Source organism: Sceloporus undulatus, chromosome 5, assembly GCF_019175285.1.
Source record: "Sceloporus undulatus isolate JIND9_A2432 ecotype Alabama chromosome 5, SceUnd_v1.1, whole genome shotgun sequence".
NCBI lineage: Eukaryota > Metazoa > Chordata > Lepidosauria > Squamata > Phrynosomatidae > Sceloporus > Sceloporus undulatus.
In genome coordinates, this window is record NC_056526.1 from 127,713,381 (window position 1) to 127,738,060 (window position 24,680).

Here is a 24,680-nt window from a genome sequence, read left to right on the forward strand (position 1 = left end):
GGATCTGAACCCTCTTCTGGCAGTCAAACTACCGCTTTCACCCTCATTGTTCTTGATGGTCTCCTTTTTAAATTCAATTTTGTTTCCAGCATAATACTTGCCATTGCCTTATTTTTCATAATAAACACTTTTTTTGTCTTGAATTTTGGAGTAAGAAAATCCTTGTCCTTATTCCAGATGTCTTTTGAACTGCTTCTGGTTATCTTGGGGAACAATGGATGACTGGAGAAACAGCTGGATCATTGCAAGCATAATTTCACTTTTAGAAGACAGTCAACCAACAGGCAAACTCAAGATATGAATGGAAGAGGATGAACGATGGATCACAATGGAGAATTGTATTTCAGATTTGCCTATCTTCAGGTAACTTAAATGGTAAGAAAATTGTGTAAATTGTTGGTGTTTGGAGACATCTAACCAAGTTTGCAATCCTGTTTCCATTTGCTTGGGATTAAGCCCCACTGAACTCAATGGGACTTTCTTCTGAGTATAGGATTGTGGTGTGTATTGCTGAATCTTTTGTGTGAGTGGATAAAACAGGAAAAAATATTTTTTAATTTTATTCTGAAACTTGAGGTATGTAAATTTCATAGTAATATACTAGTACAAAAGAAATTAAATACAACCTTATGATTTACTAAAATGTATATGGGAATAAAGTTTACTTCTGTCTGGACTTTATCACATACAGGCAAATTGGTTAAATCCCATACAGAAACAGGATTTAAAAGTCCACAAAACACCCACAAAAGTGTACATTATGTGTACATTTCAGATGTGTTGATGTCAATGAGAAATAATGTGACATTAATCCGAACAGAAAGTCAACAAACTCCCTTCTTTTTTACTTGCGAAAGTTCCCCGAAGTTAAAATAGAGCGGGTTTTGTTGCCTTTCCATTCGGGTTAATGTCGTGTTATTTCCCATTGATGCCTACTTTGCAGGTTAATGTTACTTTCTGTTCGGGTTAACCCCAAATGTCGTGTGAAAAACAACCCACCTTTGTGGGTTGTTTTCACTTTAAATCCAGTTTCTGCATGGGATCTGTCTCATGTGATAAAGTCCTCTGTTCCTTGGTTTGTGAACGAACAGCTAGATAGAGCAGTTGCCACCTGTTGATTTCTTCCTTCCTTCCATGTCCATCACATCTCAGTGTCCTTCTTTCATGCTTCCATAATCTGTGATTTTACATTTCTTTTCTTCCATTATTGAGTGATGATTAGGTAATGTACACATTCTTGTTGGGCACTTGTTTGCTTCCTTGTCATGGATTATATAAATTGCACGAATTGAGTTTTCCACTTGGGAAAAATATAGATACTTGTTTCTGGTAGTATCTATTGCCATATGCTTGGTTTTGATTGGGTCATTTTATTTACTTTTTTATTTAAATATTTATATGCAGCCCTTTATAGTGGGATGTCATGGCAACAAACAATGTAAAAGAATCCCAGATTAAAACAATAAAATTGCTTGTGTTGGCTAAAAAAACATGGTAACAGGTTAAAGCTGCTGTAGTTTAAAATGCTGCAACAACAAAAACTATGTACATTTCAAATAAATTAAAAGCTTTACAAAAATGTCATGTCTTAACTTGAATCCAGAAGGAAACCATCAGTGTTGCCAATCAAACCTTCAAGGGGAGAAGGCCTTGTTCCATGTCTGTCCACACTGTATTGCCTGCACTGGTAGGGGAGTTAGTTATATATAGGGAGAGGTGCTCCTTCTGGTATTGGAGCCCTAGCACACTGTGTTCTTGATTTAGTGTCTGTGCAAATCAAAACATCATGTGCAATATTTTACTCTAAAATGTGATGCGCTGACATCTCTTATAAAGGGAAGTATTTTAATTTTGAACACAAAATAGAAATATATTTCAGTTTTTTTAAAATGCAGCTTTTTGTGTTGTAAATATGCAATGTTAGACAATTTTTTAAGATTTAAATAGAAATTCAGCATGGAAACCTATGGCTATGTGACCTGCCTGACTCTTCTTTTCCAGTCTGGGCTATAGCTACTGATGGGCAATTTCAAGCTCCCAGCCATCTTTTTTTTCCCTTTAGGTTTAAACTAGATTTCAACTAAATATCCTGTTGAACAGAGAGCGCCTTATGATAAGGGACTGTCTTCTGACAACCCTTCAAATAGATTTACAGTATCTATCTATCTATCTATCTATCTATTTTGTGTTTCTCTCCATATTGGACCCAAATCAGACTGTCTTCTCTAAAATAAGGTTTATAGCCAATTTATTCAAAAAAACACTGGAATCGTATGTTGGCAGAACAACTTTGTGGTACATCTCATAGGTAGATTAAATACTTTTATCAGACAAATTAATCTTTGTGCACCTTGTAGAACAGAGGACATTATCTGAGCATTTCCTGCCCTCAGAGGTTTGATTTGTACATAGCAGAAGCAGTTTCTGTTCATTGGTGGCATGCAGACTTTCTGAATATGCCCTTTTTGCTATCTTTATGCACTTGGCAAAGTTTGAACTCTTCCCTTGTATCTGTAATATTTTTTAACAGGACAGGACAGCCTTTAAAATTACTTACTTCACTGCTCTTTTGTCTAGATTTTTATTGTCTTGTTTTTATTGATTAATAGATTTTTTTAACCAATGGTGCTACAGAGAGAGATACACAGATGAATGTACATGTGCACACATGCACACACATATGATTTGGATTTTAGCTTCCTCATAAATTGCTTTGAGTGCATTTTGCAATATGACAGGATATAAATGGCCTTTAAGGTCCCTTCCAACTCTGTAATTTTTTGAAGTGGCACAATCAAATAAGCAACCAAATAAGTACTTGTAGTTTTGGGAGAAATAGTTATTTTAATGCAATTATGCATTTAATTATGCAAAAAAAATATAATTTTCTATTACATATGTTATTTTTTTCTCTTGAGAATTGTTCTTTGTACGATCCAAGAAAACATAGTGTAGTTCAGACTCTGAAATCAATGGAAATTCATTGGAATTATGTACTGTTTCTTTCATTGCAAACTGATCACAGTTAATCCTTTGTGCAACATTCCCATGATTCTCCCACCCCACATTTCTTTTGTCTGCACCTGTGACAACTTAGCACAAGTTCCTTCTTGTTTTTCTGTTCATCTCCTAAAATATCTTTCATAACCCTCTGTGGCAAATCCTAGCAGCAGAACCGTTTAATAAGAACAAGAAAGTGAGAAACTATGGAGAAGGAACCACCAGATCCAAAGCCCTGTAGGATTCACATGACCAGACAAAAGGTAATAAGGTGGGGTGAAGGAAAATAAGTTTGCCAATTCCAGAGACAGGTATAAACTCATTTAGGCTGCTGCCACGCTGCAGAATAAATGCAGTTTGACACCATTTTAACTGTCCTGGCTTCATCCTGGAGTTTGTAGTTTGTTGTGGCACCAGAGCTCTCTGATAGAGAAGGCTAAATAGCTTGCAAATATACAAATCCCAGAATTCCATAGCACTGGGCCATGACAGTTGTGTTAAACTGCATTGATTCTGCAGTGTGGTAGACTTCAAGGGGATCAAGTGCCAGCCTTCCACTGCCTGCTAAGCCTCCCCAATGACAAATCACTTGGGTAAAGGAGATGAAGAACTGTTAGTAGAGGGCACCCAAGAGGGATTCTTGACAGGTCATCTGTTTGGTAGCAATTGGTATGCAAAGCAAAACTTCCTGGCTTGTAGTCTAGTGCATGATTTCTTGATGGAAAAAGCATATGTATATCAGCTGAGTAGCTCACGGGATGCATTGGAAGTTTCTACCCCTTACTATATTACTGCTTTCCCAGGTGGCTATTATCCTTGGGCAGAGGGAAATGGACTGAGAGTGCTGTGGGTACAGATATAATGGGAGTGGGAGGGAGTGGCTTCAAGTGAACTATGTCTGTCAGTTGCCCTGTATCTGCCTTAGTTTTGCTGATAACAATACAAACAGAATGCCCCTACAGTTGGGTATCTCTGCTTTTATTTCCATATCCTATGGCTGATTGCAGTTTTAACACTAGCTAGAATAGAGCATAACAAATTTCAACAAGTCTCCCACAGTTTGGACTAAAATTGGATTTATTTCTCAGTTGTGCATCCAACATCCCTGCAAGCTTATGCAAAGAGCATTGCTGTTTCTATAATCTTGTGACTATTGAAATATTTTGTATATATCCTTAGGCCTTAGATGCCATTTGAATAAATTAGAGGCTTCAGTATTTGATCAGCAAAATTCCCTTAACTGATTTATGTGTCCCCCCTCCTCCTTTTTTTAACAACTGGGAGTCAAAATTTTTATCATGCATATTACGGTAACAATTTGTCTGGAACAGTTCTTTATATGTATTGCAGATACATCTTTCAGCTATCAAAGATAATATTTGCAAAGGTAGAAATCATATATGTGTGCCTGTATCTCTCTTTACCTGTCCTGGTGTAAATAAAATCACTTGAAGGATGTTGAAAATTATTTTTATAAGTCTGTTAGTATTTATGTCAATTAAATTGTGAAATGACTTTCCAAATCGGAGTGGGGGGGGGGGGAACCTAAGAATAATACCATACAATGACCACATTAAATAAGATGAGCTCATCCTGGGATAGTCTGCTCTTTGCCATTCTTTTAAGCATTTCCCCCACATTTTGGTTTAGATCTGTGGTTCACCATTTGATTAATTCTACATCTATATCTGCCCCCTCTCTCATTTATAGCCCAGACCCAGTTTAAAACAGGTATCTGTAGTGTGAGTTGTGAGGAGTGTGGTATAACGGTTGAAGTGCTAGCTTGGAGCTTTACAGCACATAGTTCAGGCCCTGTCTGAGCTGAGAAATCTACTGGGTGGCCTTGGTCCACTCAGACTTTAAATAGCTTCTTATTTCTGATCACAGGAGACAGAAAAGAAAGAAACATGTGGCAGAATGAGGAAACCACTGTAGGCCACATCTGGCCAGGGTTCCACAGCTAATGGACAGAAACCTCGGATTTGCATCCAGATGTTTCTTTCTTCCAGTGGAAAGAGCTTTCTCTGAATAGAAGGAAACTTTTTAAAACAAAAGCTATCATTCTTTAATGGAAGGGCTTGTTCTTATAACAGGAGGAAATATTCTTGCTTCAAATAACGGAACCTTTGTACAGTGTAAAGAAGCACAGAAATGGCATCTTGCTTTATAACAATTTAGCTTTTTGCAAGCCCAGCAGTCATTTTAATTTTATGATTAAAACTGCCAAATAAATAAGCTGTCCTCTTGTCTTGGCACAGAGATCAATTTTTCCCTTGCTGAGTGATGTTCAGCATTGTTGATCAATACCATCATTTTTGTTAATACCAGCCAAATTGGGATGTTAGATTAGTAGTATTGGAGCCTCACTGAGACTAGGAAGTATATATCTATAGAGAATTAACATTAGGATCACATGGAATGATGGATGTTTAAAAATACGGACAATTTCTAGTTTTTGAAATCAGATCAAACCACTGGTTGTCCATCATTATCAAATAATGAGTAATTAAGAGCAAAAGATTCTGGAGCTAACAGAAGGTGGTAAGATCCACAATCCAATCCTAACATCAGCTGGAACAATGCTTAATCCCCAATTATACTGTGCAAATACTTTTGGGGCATTGGGCAGGGGGTGGGGTAGTGAAGACTTCTGTACTTTGTTTGGCTATGCAACATAGCTGGATGGCATCAAAGACCATTCACGTGGTTAATCTGTGGTTGGAGTATAAGCTACATACAGGAATACTCCGACAATTGTCACAGCTGCGAAAGAAGGAGCAGCTATGATCTTTCAAACCATCAGTGTCTCTCTCTCTATATATATAAATTTTATTGTATTACAATTCAGGAATTGTATAAAATGCCAACATATAAAAACAGCAATGCTCGTCTAACAGTTATTAATAACAAAATAACAAATCAGTAATGATATGGATATGATAATGCAGAAGAAGAGCATTGAGGAAAGTTTAAAAGGTCCACAATATTGATGAGATTCCAATGTTAATCAGATCCTGGCACAGTTGAGACTTCATGTAGAATGTCTTTCCAGAATGCTGATGTAGTCTATGAAAAGGAACAATTTTTCAGTAAATGATGTTTGACTTATATTGTTTGTGAGTTTCTCCATCAGCCATATGTCCCAGGTTTTCCTCCACCAATTTTCTATTAAACGTTCACCTGTTTTCCAGTTCTTAGTGATTTCCAATCTGGCTATTGCTATAAGGAAGATGATCAAAGCTTTGTGTTTCATCATTTTGTTTTCTGCAAGGAATAGGGAGAGAATTAGTAGTCATGGGCAAAAATTCACCCTTTGTTTTGTTATCTTGGAGATGATGTCTACAATATCAGACCAGAACTGATTTATTTTGGGGCATTCTAACCACATATGTATATAGGTCCCCTTAGTGCTGCATCCTCTCCAGCACTTGGGTGAAGTAGTTTTTGTGATCCTAGCTAATTGCACAGAGGTGTTTTTACTTTTCATCAGTGATCCAATAAGATTTGAGACACAATTCTTTTAAAGTTTACCAAAGTAAATCATGCTATATTTGAATAGGCTGAAGATAGGCATCAAGATGGACAGTGAAAAAAGCCAACAGAAAGAAAATAAATTCATCTGAGCTGTGGTGCTGAAGAAGAGTGCTGAAGATATAGCAGACAGCCAAAAAGACAAACAAATGGATCCTTGAATAGATCAAGCCTGAACTTTCCCTGGAAGCCTAAGATGATTAAACTGAGGCTGTTATGCTTTGGCCACAGCATGAGAAGGCATGACTCATTAGAAAAGACAATAATGCTAGGAAAGGTAGAAGTCAGGGGAGAGAGAGGAAGATTGCATGGCAGATGGCTGGTCAACTAGAGGGCAGCTAAGAAACACAACAAGGCATGAGACCAACCACATATACTCTAGATCCCTTAGTTGATCATTTACGTCTTAACATTCCTGAATGTCCTACTCAGGTCTTTCTCTTTCAGTGCATAATTATGAGCAAAGTATAAGTCAGTGGTAATAACTGAGTGAACCATAGGCAGTTTTACTGGATTAACTGACAGGTACAAAAACATGCACAGTTATAAAACGATCATAGGTTTTTAGGTTGTTAGTAATGCTGTTTGTTTAGGAACCAAAACATAGTGGGGTCCTTGATATCTGCTGGGGTTTGGTTCCATGATCCCTGGTGGATGCTAATAATAATAATAATAATAATAATAATAATAATAATAATAATAATAATAAATTTCTATTTTGCTTAAGCGGATTACAACAAGAACATTAGATACAAAAAATAATCATACAGTAAACATAAGCCAGAATACAAAACATAAACCTAATGTCTAAAGCAAGGAAAATATATAAGAAAATATACAAAGAACAAAATCCACAGTATCAACATAATAAATTAAAATATACTCTAACATAGTTAATCTAACTAACAAATATCAACTTTCCCCTAGCAGCAAAAAATACAGTTCAATACAGATACTAAGACAATAATAATATAATAGCAGCAGGAGACCATAGTCCCATATACTCCCAAAACATTACATAATAATAACTCTATCACCTAGCAGAAAAAATACTGTTGAATACAAATACTAGGACAGTAATAATACAATAATGGAAGACCACCAAAAACATTGCAAGATAATAGCAAATTCCTCAACTTAGATTCAATTAAACACTTAATACAAAACCAGTAAAATGCCAGACTTCGCCTAACCTGGCCCTAGTTGGTACTGGGCAGGAGGCGAGCTCAGGGTCCATCTTCCTTCTTAGGCTGGTGGCTGGATGGTCCAGAGGAAAGCCATGAGGCTGTTGAAGCCTGGCCTTGGACTCCCTCGATGCTGCTTACAGCTGGCCATAGTTGGTATCAGGCACAGAGGTGAGCTCCAGAGTATGTCTTCCACTTGGGGCTGGGGGGAGATGGTCAAAGCAAGTTATATATACTTATGCCATTATATACAGTGGCATAGAAAAACTGTATCCCTTATATATAATGGCAAAACTCAAGGTTTGCTTTGGGGATTTTTTCTTAATAGTTTCAAGCTGTAGATGCAGAATCTGTGGACATGGAGCTGACTGTATATTTTAAAGGAAGTCATTTTATTCAACACACAACAACCGCAGTTTAGCAAACAGCTCTTTTTTCACACTGGTTCTATAGATTCAGCCCAAGCTGTGGCCTGCTAGCATGCTAGAGTTCCCCCAAAAACCCAATCGATGTGGCAGTTGCCAGGCTGATTCACAATGGGAATTTTATTGAAATAGTTATGAGGGCCACAAGTTTGGGGAAAAGGCTACCTTACACAAAGTTGAAGTGTTTGTTATAATAGCAGAGGGGATTCTGGCCAGTGTAACCCCCACCCCCCCAAAAAAAAATACTGGGTAAGCTTGAAGACCATCCTGCTCAGTCAAATTTTATCTCTGTTTTATTCAAGTGTATGAAACAGATGGATTTCAGTTAGTCCCAGTAATTGCAAAAAAGCAAATATATTACTTCAAATAAGGAAGCAACCTATTATTTCGTTGATTATATTTTACTTGCTATCTAACTTTTAGTTCTGTTTATTTCTGTGATATATTTGTATTTGGTTCTGCTTTTTGATTCACTTGAAATGTTAACACATAAAATGTCTTTTATGTATTTTCATTTGTATCAGACGTATTTCACTGGAATTATATTTGTGTTGTATAAATCTGCATATTTGACATGCAGATTCGTTTAATTAAGCTTTATTAGTAACATTGAAATGCTGGTCATTTTAGAATGTAATGATTAATAATAAGGCATTCAGATAATTACAGCCCTCTACTAGCTTATAATAAGGTTACATTTTGCAAATTATTTTTATTGGTTGATAATTTGGAGACCATGTGGGTAATGATTTGTAACAATATCCATTCTTCCCCACCTGTAAATAATGTTGTCTTTTTTGTTATTGCTATCCCAATGTTTTTCTCCTCAGAAAAAAATAAATAAAAGTGATACTATTTCTAAGTGTATTCTTCTTCAGTGTGTCTTGTAAAATATTAATGGCTGTGGATAACTTTTAGGATGATAATATTTCTATCTACTGATTCTGAGCTAAATGCTTCCATTAAAACAGCTTGTCACAGAAAAGGGGGAAATGATTGTAATGGCTTTTTAAAAAAATCTGGCTTCCAAGGAAAGGAATGGCAAATCCTTAGTATGCTGTCCTTAGCACATGTTTAAATTATTATCTCATTGCCACTTATCATTTCACCATTTCTTCTCCTACTGCTCTGTAGCAATTTGTATACCCCACATGGGGCCCTTTCATGCTAAACAATTATAGCATTATGGAGCCATTTAAATGTCATGGTTCTATCCTGTGAAATCCTGGGGTTCGTAATTTGGTAAAGCACTAGAATTCTCTGGTTGAGAATTCTAAATACTCCTTCCAATACTACAAACTCCAGGATTCAACAGTATGCAGCCTTCATATTGTGTGTATATGTGTGTGTAATATATATATATGTGTGTGTGTGTGTGTGTGTGTGTGTGTGTGTGTGTGTGTGTGTGTGTGTGTGTGTGAAACATGAAACAGTTTAGCATTGTACCAGTTTTGCTGAAATTTTAAACCAAAGCTGAAGCAGGTTTTCAAATGATGGATAAGCAGTAACCTCTTTAGAATCCATGAAGCTGTAATACTTAAAGCCAACAATGGGAGGGAGGAAGAATTTGAAGAGAGAGTTGATAATAGCTTGTAAACCTTAGTCTACTCTTCTTTCTTTGTTATGTAACCATTGACCCTCAGTATTCTTGGGGGGGGAGGGTCCAGATGTTAAAGCTGCGTTGTCCACAGTGGTGGTGTGTGTTTGTGGCCGTGCTGCCAATAGGGACAGCCCCCATTGTCCCATGGCAGTGCATACATGCACTGTGCCTCCATTGGAAATTACAGAATTTAATGGCGGCATGGCTGTGTGCATGCACCACCATGGGACTGTCCCTGATGGCAGCACGGCCACAAGCATGCACCACCATTAGGGACAACACAGGTTTGCCATCTGCAAATGCTCAGATCCGCAGATGGAAAGTTGATCGATACTAAGGGCCAATTGTAAAAGATTGTTGCAAAAATTGGCTCTGTAATACTGGCATTGTTGATGTGACTTTTTTTCCTGAGACAAATTATTCATCTAGTACATCTGTGAATGATACTGAAGTTGGGGTTTAGGAGCAGTTGCTGGCAAATTGAAACTTGCCAAATGAAGTATTAAGGGACAATTTCTGACTTTTTATGTTTCCAAAGAAACATAGATGTGTTGGATATCAATTATAGAATCAGAGTTGGAAGAGACCACAAGGTCTTGCAGTCCAGTCCCTTGCCATGCATATACACAATGAAAGCATATAGCACTGGTTCATTCCCAGAGTCATATAAACAAATTACCTCAGATCAGGGCATCATTCAGGGGATGCAGGTCACACCAGGTGACACTCTAAAGGGGCATGACACCATTGCTCCCCAATTTTGGTCGAAATGGGTAGTGGCATTTGCCTGCATTCCTTTAAATGCTGAAGGGATCGGGTGAGTGGGATGAGGCTCAGTGGGAGGAGAAAGAAGAGGCCCCAGATTTTTTAAAAAAACTTAAAATTTAAAATGTACATTTTTATTTTTATTCTTTTATTCTTTTAAAATTGTCTTTAAAACATCACCTTACCAAATATTCAATTTAAGTATATGAAACTATGTACATGTAAATACATTTAGGCTGTTTACATGGCATTGTAATTTAAATTTTGCATGATAATGTAATTTTAATTTTGCTAGTTGTTTTATATCACAACTATTACCATTACATTCAGTGATATATATGGGAATTACAATTTACGAGTAACATTAGTAAATAAACAAACAAAAAAACCCTAAGGATTTTCTATGGTGTGCTATAGGAGGAGTTATTGCACCAGGTGATGCCAACCCTCAGTGATGCCACTGCCTCAGGGTCAGTCTTTAAACTTGATCATCCTGATCAACAGTAATGAAGTTTGGCTAAATTTACTTCTTAGCAAGTAAATAGTAAAATGGTTTGTTACTATGGGGTGGAACAGATGAGCAAGAAGGAAGTTTATACGCCTGAAGTGCCCCGGGACTGCAGCGACCACACGCTATGGTCTCCATGCTGGCCCCCCCTGTGGTCCCAAATGGACCGCAGCAAGGAGCAGAAAGGATCTACTCCTCCTGGGACCAGGTTTGGGCCACTTTAGGCAGCCCAGGAGCAACCAAAGCATGGCTTCTGCACAGGTTGGGGGATGCATCATCTAAACACCATGCCCCCATGCCGCGCAGAAGCCAGCTTTTTAGGCCCTTCTGTTTCTGGCCTAAGATTGGTAGGTGAGTTCTGGAGGTGTAAGAAGTTAGATCCCCCCCCACCCCCGGTAAGACAGTTTAATAGCCTGGGCATCTATCTCCAACCATTTGCAACTGTCACAGAGCTCTCTGGCTCAGCATAAAGGTGTTTATATGTATGTTTGCACAACAGTGGCACACCAAATACTGTCATCAGTGAATTGGAGAGGAGAAGGCACATGCCTGCATTTGGGCCCAACTCAAATGGCAATGTAGGGCTTAGCAAAGGTCTCTGGATGTCTCCTTAGGTGAGAGTATGCCAATGGTGAGAGTGTTTTGATAATCTCCTGTGTAAGCTAGTGAATGATGCTAATGATCCTGCCAGTAATGCTCAAAGCCACCTTAATTTCTGCTTTAGGCCCTAGCATTGTGCAAATGCTATCCAGCTTTTTTCCTTCCCTTCCCTCCCCCCCCTTTTTTTTTTGTGTTGGTATCTTTGAGATTAGACTGTCATAGTTTTGTCAAACCTCTCACTGTTACTCATAGTGTTTGTTCAGATCTTTCCTACCAAAATGTTCTCTGAGACTGACTTGGCAGTTTTCTTATGCTGAGAGTGCTTCATAGGCTACCAGTGGAGCTGTGAATTGGTTTGTTTTTCTTATAAGCAGAATTCTGTATTATCATTCATTAACACATTGGCTCAAAAAACATTTTTAAGCAGTACTCCAAAAGGGTCTCTTCTTGTTTCTTGAGTTTCTGATGGCAGAACAGTATTTGAGACTCTGGTTTGTATTTATCCTATTTAGTAACTGGAAAGTTTGCTCCTTTTGGAATTGTAATTAAATATTTATCTGCTGTTTCACTGGAATCGGGGAAGGTAACAGTATTTTCTTTTTGTTCTTATTTTCTGTTTCAGTAAAAATGAGCTCTATTCTTATTGCATACCATGACTTTGATGGACAGTAGTATGAAAGGGGGGGGGGGGGCGAGATTAAAGTTAGGGTTGGCTTCTGGCTCTCATTTCAGTGGGGCAGTACATCTGTGATACAGTGCCAATCCAAATGTTGACATTCATCCTAAGAAATCTGGAACTGAATCAAGGATACTCTTTACCATTAATAGTAGTTTTGGAAAATCTACTGGTAACAGCATACAGCAATATATAGAAAAGCAAAAGAGGATATTGCAGTACATTAACCAAACATAAAACAGCAATCTGTATTTGCTGTAATTGAAAATTACCAAGCGAGCACCATGTAAAAACTGTATATGATGAACCCTTTCCTTACATTTCAGATGTTACATTTCAGATGCTATCGTTCTTACTAAAAAGTGCTTGTTAGTCAATGGAAGAGTCAGAGTATTCTGGTATTTTTTTTGTGAGTTTTTTCAGGCTATGTGGGCATATTCTAGAAGAGTTTATTCCTGACATTTCACCAGCATCTGTGGCCGAAAAACCCACAAAAAACTATGGATGCCAGCCATGAAAGCCTTTGACTTCACATTGTTCTGGTAATGCTTAATCTGCTTTTCTTTCAGAGCACCAGAGCTTAATAGCCCTGCATTTTCTCAATTTTTATAATACTTTTCTTCTAGATTGACTCTGCTTTATTGTGTGTTTATGGTCAACCTCTTACCTTTTCCTTCACCTACAGACCTGGAAGCCATCAGCTGCCATTAGTTAAAATTCCTCTTTAATTACAGGTTGGCTATGGCCTGAGGCATCTCAGCCTCATCTCTACAATCTGTAATTACCCATTATATAAACCTCTACAGTGCAGTTCTCCAGGACTGTTCCCTGTGCATAGGTTGATCTTATCATTAGGCAGAGCAAGGTGATTGCCTCAGGCTGCAGGTGTTTGGGAGCAGCGGCAGTCTCCTAGCATGTCTCCAGAACCTTCAGCTGTTCCTTCTGTTGATAGATACAGGTATGCCACACATTCTGTCCTGTGACTCTGAAACTATCTTGCTGCCACAAGTCTGGGAGAAGGCTCTGTTCCATTGCCAGGGATGAAGTAAAATTCATCTGCAGGATCATCTTGCTTCCATATATGAAAGAAAAGAGGACACTATTTTGTCCTCCAAAGTGTCTTGCCCGCTCTGCCATTCAAATGAGTGGGACATGCCCAAATATATGTCTCTGCTCTGGATAGAACTGTGCCTTCAGCATTCCTGACATCAGAATGATTTGTCATCATGAATTACAGTTTGGCATGGCACTTCACAATCCATTTTAGAAAGGTTTATGGTGACATGGCTTCAGTGATTATGACAGAAGCTGCAAGAAGAATCAATTGATTCTAGTTTTAGAGATGTGCAGTTACTATATGACACCATCATTCTCTCTAATGGGAGAAAACAAAACGATTGGCAACTGGGGAGAATTATTTTTATGGAGAGAGAAAGCAGAAGATTGGTTCTGCAGTCAACATCACCTTTAAATTTGAGGGGAAAAAGTTAGGAAGCCAGTAGTGTTATCATTTGTGACCACTATGTCAGTGGTGGGGACAGTTGCTCTGAATTAAAGGAACTATCCAAGGTCCATAATTCTGAACAGCTCTTTTAAAGTTCAGAGTTAAATCCAGAGCAGATTCACCACCATTGACATGGGAGCCAGGAGCTGTCAACTGGACAAATGTCAACAGATACCTCAGAAATATGCATGTTCACAATGTTTATTGTATGGTTTGTACAAATGTAACCATGCATACATTTCTAAAATGTGAAGGGCTAAAATTATGTCCAGTTGGAACGTACACCACACGCATACTTTCATCAGAGAGGAAAATGTAATCCGAAGCTGTATAAATAAAAGTGTGTAAATAAATGTGTATGATGGGTGATGGAAACACAAAATCTGTCAGCCTGATAAAAACAAAATGTACAATAGGAATACAGATGGAATTTGGAGAAGCTGCAGTCCCATTTGACTTATCTGGGTCTAAAAGAATCAAACTTTAAACAGACTGGATGAAACATCGTGTCTTTGGCTAGGATTAGTGAGCTGTCTAATGCTGAGTTATCTGATCTTTTTTAAAAAAAAAACCTAGGAGAATGGAGATAATTTTTTAATGTAAAGTCATTTTATTCATTTTTTTAAGTAATAAAGTCATCTCTGTTGGCATGCTTGGGCCACTAATAATTTATAGTTGTGAGAATTAGTGTGGTATCATAGTGAGAATGGCTAGAACAAGCCTTCTCCAGTGGTGGTGGCGAGGAGGCTGGTGGTGGTGCTGGAGGCCTCTTGGCCTCCAACACATGGCCTTTCCCACGGTGGCGGCGATGGTGAGGAGGCCAAGGCTTGGCAGCAAGGAGGAGGTAGAGTAGCAGCACCAGAGGCCTTCAAGGCCTCCAACACCGCCATCCGGCCCTTCCGTGGTGGTTTGATGAGGAGGGAAGCAGGGAGGGAAGGAACGAAGGAAGGGAGAAGAGATCAGGAGGCGAGGGAATTTTGTCCCCAATGGCGGCATGTGTGCACACCCACCATCATTGGGGACAATATGGGTTTGCCATCCACAGATGCTCAAACCCGTGTATGGCAAATCTGTGTATAAGGAGGGCCCACTGTAGTTAAATTAGTCCTACTTGGTGTTTGAAAGAAGAACCACCATGTTGACCAGCATAGCCTTGCTATTGTCACATAGCAATAGAAATAGTAATAGTAAATACACTTCTATACTGCTTACCAGTGAACCAGCACTCCCTAACTAGTTGATATGCCAACTACGACCCTTCCTGGAACGGGAAAACCTAGAAACAGTTGTACATTCACTAGTAACTTCTCGTCTCGATTTCTGCACTGCGCTCTACATGGGTCAACCCTCATGCCTCGTTCAGAAGCTGCAACTGGTCCAAAATATGGCAGCCAGATTGGTTACAGGGAGTTCTAAATTTGATTCTATCACACCTATTTTAAAATCCCTACACCGGCTGCCTATTAGCTTCTGGGCACAGTATAAGCTGTTGGTCATTACCTATAAAGCCCTACATGGCTTGGGTCCAGCTTACCTGAGGGAACGCCTCCTCCCATACAATCCTTCCCACACTCTCAGGTCCTCTGGGAAGAATCTCTTGCAGTCTAAGAAAACCAGACTGGTAACGACTTTCCAGAGGACATTTTCTGTTGCCGCTCCAAAAATCTGGAATGACCTGCCAGAGGAGATCCGCCATATAACATCTTTGGAGGCCTTTAAGAAGGCAATAAAAACGGATCTCTTCCAGCAGGCCTTCCCAAACTGACCTCCTCAGAATGTTTACTCTCCAATGGCATAGCTGTTCCCACCGGACTGTGATTGTGATTGATTTTATTGATTTTATTGGGAGCATTGTATTGGGAATTGCTATTTTAACTCTATTTTAGGGTGGGACGGAGTTTTAGGATGTTTTGCTATGTTTTTACTTGAGGGTTGTTGTGTAGCATTTTTATTGTTCTCTTGTTTGTTGTTACCCGCCTCGATCCAATACAGGGAGAGACGGGATACAAATAACTATTAATTATTACAATGTGTAAGCCAATTGCCCCCAACAAGCTGGGTATTCATTTTAGCAACCTATGAAAGGATGGAAAGCTGAGTGGGCCTTAGAACCCTTCCTGAGATTGAATTCACAACCTTCTGGCTGCAGTATTGCCATTTAACCACTGCGCTAGCAGGGCTCCTTACATGAAGCTTAGGGGCTTGACAAACTGCCCCATTTCATTTAATTTATTATGATCAACTGATCAAACATCAACAAACAGCAATCACATACAATAGTTTTCACTTATAAAATTATATTAAAAAGACAATGAGGGAAAAGTAAAATAAAATAAGATAAGATAATTATAAATGTATGAAATCATTATAAAATTTTGCCAAAAGGACAGTCTGGAGCTGCCTGTTTTTCCTCGGAGGGAGCCCACAGCAACCAAACTATGTAGGCTCCCTCCGCTCCAAAGAGAACATGCAGACGTTGCACAGCACTTGTGTCATGGACGCATGCCCCATCTGGGCGGGGCCATGCAGTCTATGGCAGCGCCTGTACATACTAGGGTTCGGAAGCATGTGGTTGCTGCATACTCCTGAACCCTAGTATCGGCGGCGCCACACTTCCTTTGGCCCGTCTGTACCGGTCCTTAGTAACAGCTGAGAGTGACATCTAACAATACTTTGTGCATCTACTCAGAAATAAATCCCAGATTTGGAGGTGTATTGAGACCTGCATCATAAATGCTGAAACAAACTTTTCCTACTTTTTAACATTTACTCTCTTTGGAACTCCCCTGACCTGTAAGGAAAAAAATGCATTAAAACAGTACTGTAATTTTCTACCAAATGATAGTGTTTTGACAGAATGTTCATATTTTGTTTGATAGAAAACCCAAATCATCTTGTGTATGGTGGTTCACTGTCAGTAAAGCAAAAATAACCAAATTCATTGGCCTTTTATCCTTTTGTATTCCTGAGGCTATTGCCTCTCTACACAGTAGAGTGTGCTAAACATAATGTGCAACTGGGGTGAGAAATGGAAAAGATTTCAAAAACTGCAGCTGTAAGTTTCCCATATATTCTTCTCAAATGACTTCTACATCAAATGGCTTCAAAGTGCAGGCCATTCCAATCTCTCTAGGAATGATTAGTCATTTGCCTCAGTCTCTTCATTTCTAATAAGTATCATATATAAGAATTACAATAATAACTGCAAAGAAAATAGAGCAAGGGTGGTATTTTTCCCCAGACAGAGGGTTGTCAGAGGGAAAATGATTTGGTCATGAAATGACAAACAAATTCATTTTCTCTTCACTGCTACAGTGAAAGACTATTGAAAGAATTGAAAAGATTGTTCCTTTCTTCTATTTCTCTTTTACAGGACAGGTTCTTCAAGCTTTAGGGGGAAATACCTTGCTATAACTAGGCTGTTGGGATATATTAGTAACTTTGGTACTGGTAAACTGGTAACATCACCAATATATTTTAATTGCCTAGGATATTTACTAATTACAAGGCAATTCTATGCATCTCTTTGGATAAGTAAGCGGGTCCCATTAAATTCATTAGGAGATCTCCATTAAGTAAAAAAAAGCCAATATGAGAGAAAAAAAGGCCATAATATTAATGGTATGTAATATTAATATTAAGTAATATTTCATATGTTTGTCACTTGGTGAAAAAATGTTTCTTTGTTAAATGGAATGTATGTATGTACATTTGTGTGTGTCTTTTGTTACACTTTTGTATCTACTTGGAGAATTTTTTCAGTCTGACATTTCTCAGGATAGTTTAGATAATAATAATAATAATAATAATATGAGTATTTTATTAATCTTAGTTAAATAAATAAATAAATAAATAAATCTTTATTTTGGTCATTGAGCAGTATAAAATAAAATAAATAAATAGAGTAAAATAATGAAATTAAAATAAGCGGACTAAATAGGTAAAATAAGTGAAAGATAGTTTACATATTTTCTTTAAAAGATTCAGTTCACAGTATATTAAAGATAACAGTATGATAGGTCAGCATAAAAAAAGATAAGTTTAAATCCAATTGCTAGTCCCAATTAGACGATATCAATTTAATCAACTAGGACTCAAGATGTGAATTGCTTAGGCCATTGGAACAGAATAGTAGCTCATCCTTGAATGAATAAGGAAGATCAGTCCTATCACCAAAATGACATCAGATTAAACCCATGACAAGTTTCCTTGGAGAAAAATATAGCCCCCAAAGCACAATCCATCCAATTTGGATTTCCTTGTTTCTGTTTCTGATTTGTACATTATTTCTTTTTTATATATTATATTATATTATATTATATTATATTTGTATTATATTATATTATATTATATTTGTATTATTTTTATACTGGTCTATGATCGAATTAAAATTTGTTGTTGTTGTTGTTGTTGTTGTTGTTGTTGTAATCCATCCAATTCTTGGTATGTTGGATGTTTGGTTCAGAACTATACCATAACTATTTAAAGCCAACAAGATGTCCAGGTGAATTGGCAGTGTCCTCTAACTTCTAGCCTTCCCCTAGCCTAGATCATCCAAGAGGGCAGTCTAGGCCAGAAACCAAACTGAAATGGATCTAGATAATCCAGACATCTGGAGTTATATGGCAACAGCAGACTTGAGTGCCTTCCGAACTGGCCATTGATTGCTATAATCCTCAGGGCCTAGTGGTAGCTTATAAAAGTAGCTTCATATGTTGTGACTTGAAAGGGCAGAATGGATTTGATTTTCCAAAGAACTTCCCTACTTCTTTTTATTTTGCTGTTGTGAATTTTTAATCCTTGGTTTCACATTTAAATACTCATAGAACAATGGGTTTTGATAGCAGCAGTGTCTTCAGCTGAAAATAATTACACAGATGCTCAAAACTGCAAATGAAAAAAATAGCTCCCTTGTTCATTTGAAAGATGATAGGGGAAGGGAGTGAAACATAAAGAGAATAAAATCTAAAATATGAGGAAAAATACATATTCAGAAGCTTGCACTAATCATTGCATGATTATAATTTGCATGGTTTCTGTATATTTTGCTTCTTAGTATAATATGACCCTGAAGAATATGGAGTTTTAAGCTTTAATTCTAAATATAATTCCTTAAGGTTGCTTTCTATTTCACTCCATAGAGATTCCTTCTGAATTTCTAAGGCTGCAATGTTAAGTTTTAATACTTTGTCCTCTAAAAGCAAGTCAGAATGAAGCTTTTCCCATTGTCAAGAGAGATAGTACTCAACATGTAGGAAAGAAAACATGAATAAGGTCAGCTGCATATTAGCTGCTACTAATATATGTGAACAAGGAAGACATTACAGTACCATCAATTTGCAGCAGTGTCAAAGGAATTAAAAGAAGAAGAAAAAACCCAAAATAAAGAACATATAGAAAATTACTACACTCAAACAGCTGCTATCTACAATAGTCAGCAACTGGATCTTTCAACGTTTCCATGAGTTTAGAATTGTTTATTGCAATTAATAAGCAATTAAGGATTCATTAACAATTCAGCTAATTTTTAATCTGTATTACATGCATGCAGAAAATTTGCATGTATTTTAAACTTTAAAAAAATCCTTAAAAACAAGAACAAAAAAGTGCAGCCCTTGAACCCTTGGCCAACCTAGGAAGCAGTCCCCAGACCACTGGTAATTGCCCATTCCTTCTCTAGTGCTTTGCAAATGATACTGCTCTGGGTAATGTCAGACCACACTGTCCTTTGCATCATTGCTATGATTTCCTTTAAGCCTGGGGTTCTAATTTGATGTTAACCATAAATGGCAGTTGGACATATTTATTAGAAAAAAAAGTACATAAAGAAAGTCATTGCACACATAATTCTACTGAGTAGCAGCCTCACATTTTAACAAGTGATCAGCAATACAAGATTTAATCATCCAAACAATATTATGATCTCCAGTGGTAAATTAAAAATTGGTAAATTATATGAAGTTTGTGTTACAAAAGTTGGCAGTCCCAAAATGCCCTACAATCTTGCATGTATCTATGTAGTTGAGACTGGATTTAGATGTCTTGTATACTGAGATAACAAATTAGATGCCTTGTATACTGAGAAAACAAATTTCTTTATATCCTGCCTTTTACCCAAGAGCAGGACTCAAGGCACCTTAGAGAATAAAAAGAGATGCAAGTAAAAGCACATATGGCTAACGTAAAAAAAGTATCTAAAGAATTAAAACTGTATAAAATAATACAGCACTATAACTGAAAAACCATTATGTAAAACATCCAGTTCTCAAATGATTGCTGGAATAGGATAGCAAAAAGGGATCCAGCCTCACCTCTCTAGGAAGGGAATCTCAAGCAGTCATGGAGAAGGCCTTCTTTTGCTTTCCACCAAATGCGCCTCTGAAGGTGGTGGGATTGAAAGAAGCACATCCCCTGAAGAACTTAGAATTTGGGTAGATTGTTAAGAGAAGATACATAATGGTCTTTCAGATAGCCTCAGCAATCTCAAATTACAGATGGCTTGGAACCTACACATCTTCAGGAGCATCTCTTCTTATACCAGTGTTCCCATAACTTAAAGTTATTAAAGGATGCTCTACTCCACTTAGCTCAGGTATTGCATGTCTCAACAACCGAGAGCACATTATTGGCTCTCAGACACCAACACAGGAATTGTTTCAGCACCAAGTCAAATCTTGTAATTTTCTTATCTCATTTGTTGTATTGTTTTTGTACTTTTACATAGTTGATATATAGTATGGAACAGTTTGGCTTATTTACCTCTAATTACTTTTCAGGCTTGTGTGCAAAGAGCTTTTCAGTTTCTGAGTTTTTGTTGTCATTTGACATCAAGACAACTTCCATTTATGGTGACTTTGTGAATGAAAGACCTTCAGATTCTCCAGTTATCCGCTGCCTTGCTCAGTACTTACATTCTCAGGGCTGTAGCTTCCTTGATTAAGGGACAAAACAGACCTCCCCAAAGAGGTGGCTTGAAGCCGCCCCTTCTGAAGGTGGATGGGGGCCATGGCAACTGCACGCCACAGCCCCATCTTGAAGCTTGCCAAAAAAAGGAGCGGTAAAGAGCCAGCTTTCCACGTGCACCATAGCTGGAAGCTGGCTTCATGATGCTCCTGCGGTGTATGACAAGTAAACACCATGTCACCATTTGGCCAGGCGACTTCTGGGTGGCTTAGGAGCATGCAGATGTAAACGCTGCATTCCCAAGCCACCTAGAAGTCGGTGTAAAAGAGCTGTCTGTTTCAGCCGTTAGTCAATCCACCTGTAATGCAGTCTTCATCTTATCCTACTGCCTTCCACTTTGATTATCATCTTTTCTAGCGAGTCATATCATTTCATGATATGTCCAAAGTACAACATTCTAAGTTAGTCATATTGGCTTCTAGTGAGAGTTCGGGCATGATTTATTCTAGGATCCATTTATTCATTTGTCTTTTTACAGTCCATGGTATCCATAGAATTCACCTCCAACACCACATTTCAAATATGCTGATTTTCTTGCTCTCAGCTATTTTCACTGTATATCTTTCCCAACCATACACAGATATTAAAAATACTGTGGCACAGATAGTTCTGACTTTGTTATCTACTAATATATCTTTACACTTGAGGACCTCATCTAGTTCTTTTATAGCTGCTTTTCGATGTCTTAGTCTTCTCTTTTCTTGACTACAGTCTCTATTTTGAGTTAAGGATCATGCCAAGCTATAAATATTCTTTATTTCAATGTCTCATTACTCACTTTAAAGTTATGTAAATCATCTATGATCATTAAATATCTGGGTAAGCTTCACTTTGTTGTGCAATTTGATTATTTTCTATGGGGTAGCATAAAGTGTGAGGAATATATAATTTGGCTTGAGGTACTGATAAAGTGTCAAAAACAGGATTTCTGCTTGTCATCTGTATTAAATTTGGTTTGGCTATCATCCAGACAATGTTGTTATTTTCTCTGGAAAACATTAAACATTATTTTGTTCCCTAAAGCCCAAGAAAGCACACCTAGGTCAAATCAATTTGTGTTCTGGGAGTGTAGATTTCAGCTTGAACATGAGGAAGAACTACTTAATAGTAAGAGTAGATCAACAATGCAACCTGTTACCAGGAGGGCAGTGCTCAGCTTTTACTTGTTGCTTCTCAAGGTGGATAACTATTTTGGTTGGAAAGCCATCTTCTAGAAATTCTAGTTGTGGATTTCTCAGATCAAGCAGGGCTTTGTTTACAAGGCTCTTTCGAACTATATGTGACTGACTGCATGAGATTAACCCTCTTGGTGAAATTGGTAGGAATTACAATGCTTAACTTTGGCCAGATCATGCCCATGCTCTGTTTTTCCTGCCTCTGAAAGGTTAAACATTAGAATTAATTGCATATGATTTAATGGTCTAACAACAAATAAACTTTTGTGTTTGATGGGAAAGAAGAACTTCCCATCAAACCAGGGTGGGATGATGGCTTGGCTTACTTGAGTGCCATGGGAACTAATAACTTATTGTTTTTTAATCCATGATATTCAGTACATCTTGGCAGTGCAACAAATGCATGGCTTATATATTATTTTCTGGCTTTTGCACCAAAACTACCCAAATGTTTCCTCTAAAATGGAATATAGTGGGCAACAAATAAATTGATGAATATTCATATGGTGTTTTAAAAGAACACAAAGGGCAGATATGTGGTGCTTTTATAAACATTTTTTTTAAAAGGCCAAACAAGCATGCTGGCTGTGAGATTCTGGTGGTTATACCCCAATAAACAAACAAACAAACAAACAATCACAGTTCAGGTTCTGAGGCAACCTTCCTGAAGCATAGGGAGAAAGGGAAGGCAGATGGCCAAGTGAGCACTTTGATTCACTGCTTTATAGATTGTTTTCAGTTGTGATGTGAAACTAGGAACAATTCTCACACCATAGCCTGAGAATGTGATGTGACTTAACTCTCATGTTTTTCCTTGTACATCTTCACTCTTTGCCAATGTTGATAGACCAGAGATTCTAAATCTCTCATTGGTCAAGGCGGGGTTATTTTGACAACATGCCATAGTTCACAGCATTGCCCACTACATTTGTCAGACCCTGCTCTGTCAAGACTGCAGTTAATATTTCTCATGGGTCATTTCTCATAAATACGACATTTTTTTTGCTATGTTTACAAATCAGTGGCACCAGTAAATCATATATCATGAATTTCCACTGTTTCAAATTGTTTGCATGCCCTTCAGCTAAATGCATTCCAGCATGTTATGAAATAGAATAACATTCATTTTATCTTTGATAAACAAGAGGTTCATAAGACCAAAGAAAGCAGCAACTAAATTTGTAAATCACTTCTAAAGAAAGTAGAGGCATGCCATCAAAACCAAAGTTTGGAATATTATTACCAGAAAACACATTTCACATTTATGGGTTACTCAGTGCATCCATCCAGAACAGTGCTGTGGCAGCCATTTCAGTAGTCACTGCTTTCCACTGACCAGTTTTCTCAGCAGTGAAAATAATCATGTAGTCAAACGGTTAAGCTTTACATTGAGCCACTGGTAATAATCTTTGAGAACTGGAGAACAGGAGAAGTCCCAGTAGACTGGAGGAGGGCAAACATCCCCATCTTCAAAAATGGGAAAAAAGAGGATCCCAACAATTATGGTCTAGTTACTCTGACATCAATACCAAGAAAGATTCTGGAGCAGATCATTAAACGGAGAGTCTGTGAACATCTAGAAGGCAATTCCATAATCACAAAAAGTCAACATGGGTTCAGAGAAACAAGCCATGCCAGACAAATCTAATCTCCTTTTTTGATAAAATTATCATCTTGGTAGATGGAAGGAATGCTGTGGATATAGTATATCTTGATTTCATTATGGCTTTTGACAAGGTTTCCCATGACATTCTTGCAAACAAACTAGCAAAATGTGGGTTAGATAATGTACCTGTTCAATGGATTTGTAATTGGTTGACTGGCCAAACCCAGCGGGTGCTTAACAATGGCTCTTTTTCATCCTGGAGAGAAGTGACCAGTAGGGTCCCGCAGGGTTCCATCCTGGATCCAGTGCTCTTCAACATCTTTATCAATGACTTGGATGACAGAATTGGGGGCATAGTTATCAGATTTGCTGATGACACCAAATTAGGAGGAGTAGCTAATACCCCAGAGGACAGGATTAAAATTTAAAATGACCTGAATAGACTAGAAAGTTGGGCCAAAGATAACAAAATGAAATTCAATACAGAGAAATGTAAGGTACTGCACTTAGGGCGGAAAAATAAAATACACAAATGTAGGATGGGGGACACCTGGCTGAACGAGACTACATGTGAAAGGGATCTGGGAGTCCAAATAGACCACAAATTAAACATGAGTTAACAGTGTGATGTGGCAGTTAACAAGGCCAATGCAATTTTAGGCTGCATCAATAGAAGTATAGATCAAGGGAAATAATAGTGCCATTCTATTCTGCTCTGGTCAGGCCCCACCTGGAATACTGTGTCCAGTTCTGGTCACCACAATTTAAAAAGGATGGTGAAAAACTGGAGTGTGTCCAAAGGAGGGTGACTAAAATGGTGAACGGTCTGGAAACCATGTCCTATGAGGAATGACTTAAGAAGCTGGGAATGTTTAGCCTGGAGAAGAGAAGGTTCAGAGGTGATATGATAGTCCTGTTTAAATACTTGAAAGTATGTCATATTGAGGGAGCACGCTCTTTTTCTGCTGCTCCGGAGAACAGGACCCGGAACAATGGATGCAAGCTACAGGAAAAGAGATTCCACCTCAACATTAGGAGGAACCTCCTGACAGTAAGGGCTCTTTGACAGTGGAACACACGTCCTCAGAGACTGATTGAGTCTCCTTCCTTGGAGGTCTTTAAACAGAGGCTGGATGGCCATCT

The 24,680-nt window shown here is 38.0% G+C and overlaps 1 protein-coding gene across 2 annotated transcripts in view; it reads left to right on the forward strand.

The window, feature by feature from the left end:
- MTNR1A (melatonin receptor 1A) overlaps positions 1–24,680 on the forward strand; it is a 94,350-nt gene that overhangs the window by 11,508 nt on the left and 58,162 nt on the right. Inside the window, exon 2 of one of the 2 annotated variants that reach the window (XM_042469997.1) lies at positions 178–375. In XM_042469997.1, the coding sequence (XP_042325931.1) occupies positions 312–375 (64 nt within the window). In that variant the 5' untranslated portion in view covers positions 178–311. The remainder of the gene's footprint in view (positions 1–177; positions 376–24,680) is intronic. The other variant, XM_042469998.1, reaches the window with a different exon arrangement.